Here is a 5,132-nt window from a genome sequence, read left to right on the forward strand (position 1 = left end):
GTCTGTCTCCCCTGGGTGGTGATTTCTCGCTTTCTGTCTCTTTGTCTCTCTGTCTGTCTGGTGAGCGCACGCGCCCTATAGCAAAAATCTCTTCAAAAAAAAGAAGTGAGGAGACTGCAGCAGAGGACAGGCAGGACAGTCCACGAGGCTGCTGCCTAGAGCTCGTGGAGGACAGAAAACGCGCCCTGTGGGCCGGTTCTGGGCTGGGGTCTCCAGCAAAATGTGGGAGTGCCCCCTTGGGATCAAAGTGAGTCTCTGCAGTCCTGCCCCTCCGCTTCTCAGGCTGGGGCGATGCCTTGGGTGGGACGGCCCTGGGAAGGCACCCTCTAATCCGGCACAGCCGGGCTCACCGGGAGAAGAGATGCGCCAGGGAAGAGATGTCTGCGTGAAGACGCAGAGACGCAGGGAGAATGGAGACGGGGCAGAGGCCGGGACGATGCACGTATAGCCAAGGGGCACCAAAGACGTGGTGCAGTGTCAGATGGCAGAGGCACACAAGCCCCTGGGGCCAGCGAGGGTGTCCAGTGTGCTCCAGGCCACCTGGTTACGGCTGCCAGGACACCAGCACTGCACCCACTCGGTCGTCCTCGCTGGGAATGCGATTTAGGAGCTAAGAAAAAAGCGGTCGCGTTTCGAGCTGGGTTAAGGTGGCGTACTGGTCACACCCTCACTCTCCTGCTTGAAAAGGTTTTCCGAGTGAGAAGGCGGCTCCCGGGCAAAGACTGTTCTCTGGAACACTCCAGCCGTGGGACGCCCAGCTGTGGACACTGCCGCAGCTGCGTGGTCGGTGCCCAGTCGGAGCTGGGGACAGGCTGTAAGGCCCCCCCTGGATGCCGAGCCACGGAGCTGCGTTGCGGACACCCTTAGCTAGACAGACAGCCCTTCAGACCCTCCAGGACACCGCCCACACTCCCCGCTATGCAGCTACAGCAGAGGGCTGTGCAGATTTCCAGACATACATCTTTTTTTAATTATTTAATTCTTGTCATTATTATTTTTTAATTTGCTACACAACACATACACTCATCAGAAACACAGAGAGAGAGAAAGTGAGAAAGCAAGCCACCAGCTCTGGGATTTGAACCATGGTTGGCCATGTGGGAGTCCAGCATCTTTAAACACTATGCCACCTGCTGGTCCGATCTTTTTTTTCTTTCTTTTTTTTCTTTTTTTGAGATTTTTGCTGTCAGGCATGTATGCTCAGTAGAGAGACAGAGAAAGTGCGAAATCACTCCCCTGGGGGATGGCCATACTGCAATCCCTTCTCCTTTGTTCTCCTCTCGGGACATGGGGCACACGCACACGCACACACACACACACACCAGGTGTGAGCTTCAAGCCACCGGGTCTGGGCCTTGGATTGTGACTGGCCACGTGGGAGTCCAGTGCCTTAACCACTTCATTACCTGCCGGCCCCTGGGCATACACCTGATCTACTGCAGTGGATTCTCAGAAAACTTTTAACTTAAAATTTGGATTTATGGAAAAATTGCAAAGACAACTCAGACACTTGACTCGCTCTCTTCTCTAACGCTAACCTGCAGGTTTCTTCTCAGTTCTCCCTTTCTATTTGCTAGAGGGTGCATATGCTCGCTAGAGAGGGAAAGCACCACCCTCCTCGGGGAATGTCCACGCCGCAATCCCTTCTCCGCGTCTCAGGATTTGGGGCATGCATACATGCCTGGGTGACTTTCAAGCCACAGGGTATGAGATTTGGACTAGCCAGGTGACCCTGTAGGATCAAGCATCTTACCCTTCACGCCACCTGGCGGCCCCGCCTGGTGTTCTCTTGTGATGTGAGTTAGGGCCTTGGGCACACAGGCAGGAGACCACGAGGGGTATGGTTTGTCATGTGACGTAATGGGCATGTGACAGCGTTGTGGCTTATAACTGGTGACTCGGCCCCATCACTTGGTAGGGTGGTGCCTGCCAGGCCTGCCCACACCATCCCCTCTCGATACTCTGGTTTTTGTGTTTTCTTTGTGTTTAGTTTGCTATAGGGTGTGCACGCACTGGGGAGAGTGAGCCCCATGGGGTCTTGTCCTGCTGAGGGCCCCTCCCCCACCCCCAGCTCAGAGCCCAAGGCCAGGTGTGGCCTCCAGTGCTGTTTGCTTTGCTAGCGACTGTGTCACCAGGCCAGGCCCGAAACACATTTAACGGAGGGCCAGCCCCCAGCAGCCACTTTCTCTCCCTGCTCTTGCACCCCCTCCCTCCAGCTCTGCAGCACTGCTGAGACCCTTCCCCGAGGCTGCTTCCCGACAGAGGGGTGTCCTCCCAGCCCTGCTAAGTCCCCTCTCCTGGGCGCCTCCATGGGGCCTCCCCTCCACATGTGTACCCCAGGCCAGTCCCACCTGTGGCCCTCATGGCTCCTATTCCGGCCTCTGCCTTTCCACTCTCCCCACAGGGCCCATAGCCCCTGGGCCTGGCCTCACTCAGAAGGGCAGGCCACACCCTTCTCCCCAGGGACCCAGCTCCAGCGCCTGGGTCCACTGATCTTCCCACCGCATCCAGGCAGCATGTGCCTGGCACCTCATCTGCACAGCCTGCGCCCCGCGGCCCGGGTGCCTGCCCCACCCCTGAGCCTCCGCCCAGCTGTCCTGGCAGCAAGGAGGGGCTGCTCTGAGCCCACTGCCAAGGACCGGCCTACCCTTCCGCCTCGCCTCAGGCCTCCTTGCCCTGTCTCTCCGTGGGGACCAGCCTCATCTGGCAGCTTCTCGAGCACACGCGTCCCATTCAGGGCCTTCGCACTTCCTGTCCCCGCTGCCATCACCTGACCTGTGCACGGCCCCCTCTGGAGAGGCTTTCCTTGAGCCCCTCGCGGGCCCCGCCCTCCACACCTTTGCCTGTAAGTCGGTAGCTCTCCGCTCTGCATCCCCTCGGATCCCCAGAATGGCTTTTATTATTCTTTTTATTTTATTGTTTCAATATTTTGCCATAGGGTGTACGCACTCACTGGCGAGTGACAAAAGAGGAAAAGTGAGAAATCACCCGGGGGATGGCCACGGCCTACCTCTGCCCCTCTGCCCTCTCAAGATCTCGGGCATGCAGGCACGCACGCCCAGTGTGACTCTGAAGCAGATGGGGACTAGGTCCGGGACTCCAACGTGGTCAGCCACGCGGGAGTCCAGACATAACCACTGCACCATCGGCTGGCTCCATTTTTTTAAAAAGAATTGTTTAATTTTTTTATCATTACTGCTTTTTACATTAGCTACAGGGTATGTGCACTCACCAGAGAGAAAGTGAGAGACAGGAAGTGAGAATGAGGAAGTGAGAAAGCCGTTGGGTCTGGGACTCAAACCAGGTGGGCTGCGAGAGTCCAGTGCCGTGACAATGACACCATCTGCCGGTCCCATCTGAAACAGCTTTTTTTTTTTCTTATTTATTTAATTTATTTGTTCACTGATTTTTTAAATTTGACCAGAGAGACAGAGGGTGAGAGTGAGAGAGAGAGGAAGTGAGAAAGCAAGCCACCAGATTCAGGACTCGAACCCTGGTCGGCCATGTGGGAGTGTCCAGCGCCTTAACCACCACGCCACCTGCTGGTCCCCTGAAACAGCTTTTAACAAGAGCTCTGTCTGTGGGACCAGCAGTTAGCGCAATGGCTATGTCGCTGGACTCCCATGTAGCCGACCTCGGTTCGTGTCCCGGACCCGATGGCTTAAAACTCACACCGGGTGCGTGTGTGTGCGTGCCCAAGATCCCGAGAGGAGAATGGAGGAGAAGGGATTGCGGCATGACCATCCCCCCGGGGGATGATTTCTCGCTTTCTGTCTGTCCAGCAAGCGCACGCGCCCTGTAGCCAAAACCTCTCAAAAAAAAAAAAAAAAAACATCGCTCTGTCTGCACTTTGCAGTTCTGACTCCAGAGATGTGCAGCTGCTCCGGGGCCTGAAGCCTGACCAGGGTCGCCAGCATACTGGCCCAAAGAGCAGGTGGACAGTGCGAGGCACTGCTGCCCAGAGGCCTGTGGTGCCCACCTTCTCTGTTCCCCAGAGCCCAGAAGGCCCTGGGGCTGCAATGAGAGCCGGGAGCTCTCTGGACACCAGCAGACGCGCATCCACCCTCCAGGAGGCCTGGCACCCTGCTAGGATGTGCAGTGTCCCACATAGATCCTAGGAGGGACACAGCTGCACCTTCAGGTGACCTGGTCCCGGATGCACCCCAGCACAGACCTGCCCTCTGGATTCTCTGTCCTACTGCTGACGGGAGTGGGGCTGGTCGGATTCTGACTCCTGGGAACCCGCCTTGCCTGCACCTCTGAAGTGAGGACAGGTTAAGCTCTGCTGGCCGTGGGGTGGGAGAAGCCGGCCTCCAGCCTGTGGGACCTCCTGGAGGTCTGGCTGCCTCCGGCTCCCCACGCTCTGCACTCTGCTCTGTGGTTTGTGGCAGCCTCTGGACAGGAAGGGCTCCCTGAGGCCTGGGAGCTGCGCGTGGGGGAGGCCGTGAGAGTGACCTTGCTGGAAGCTAGAGGCTTTACTGAGAGGAAGCCAGTGGGGACGGAGGTCAGCCCGGGATGGTGGCACGCAGGCCACAGGCCAGGGAGGGCAGGCACGGGGAGGGAGGACAGGGTCCTGGGAGCGCGGGGAGGGGTACGGTCACACGTCCAGGTCGGAGTGCGAGCTGCTTGGCCGGTGGTAGACCCGGTTCTTACGCTGTACGATGCCCGGGCTAAAGGCAGCACCCAGTGGCCAGTGTCGGACCACGTGCCGGTAGGACGTGGCCAGGTAGTCGAAGTAGTTAATATTGAGTTTTCGAGCGATGTGGCGGCCCAGGTATTCCATTTGCTAAGGCAACAGGTGACGGTCAGCTCTCACCTGGACAGCAGGGTCCCCACCACTGTGCCCTCACCTCTCCGAAGGACCGTGGCGAGGACCACGCTGTCGCAATATCTCCCCCAGCACACGTGGCCCCACCATGGGGAGGGCGTGGCTGCGGAACCCACCTCGTAGCGCTCAGACAGCTGCACCAGCACCAGGGGCTCCAGCTTGTGACCACAAAGAACCAGCTGGAAGAAGCACCTTCCGTAGGCTGGCAGGGGCAAGCAGGCTCAGCGGGGCCTGGGGGTTGTGCCTCCCCGGCGGCCTCCCGCTCCCTGCACACCCTCCCCGCCGGCCGGTCCCAGGCCTCACC

The 5,132-nt window shown here is 58.5% G+C and overlaps 1 protein-coding gene across 1 annotated transcript in view; it reads right to left on the reverse strand.

The window, feature by feature from the left end:
- Positions 1-4,055: 4,055 nt before the first annotated feature.
- The window catches only part of CATSPERQ (catsper channel auxiliary subunit theta), a 4,469-nt gene continuing 3,392 nt past the window's right edge, over positions 4,056-5,132 (reverse strand). Inside the window, exon 6 of the mRNA XM_006162472.3 lies at positions 4,056-4,786. Coding sequence (XP_006162534.1) covers positions 4,598-4,786 — 189 coding nt within the window. The 3' untranslated portion in view covers positions 4,056-4,597. The remainder of the gene's footprint in view (positions 4,787-5,132) is intronic.

Source organism: Tupaia chinensis, unplaced genomic scaffold, assembly GCF_000334495.1.
Source record: "Tupaia chinensis unplaced genomic scaffold, TupChi_1.0 Scaffold140061_1, whole genome shotgun sequence".
Lineage (NCBI taxonomy): Eukaryota > Metazoa > Chordata > Mammalia > Scandentia > Tupaiidae > Tupaia > Tupaia belangeri.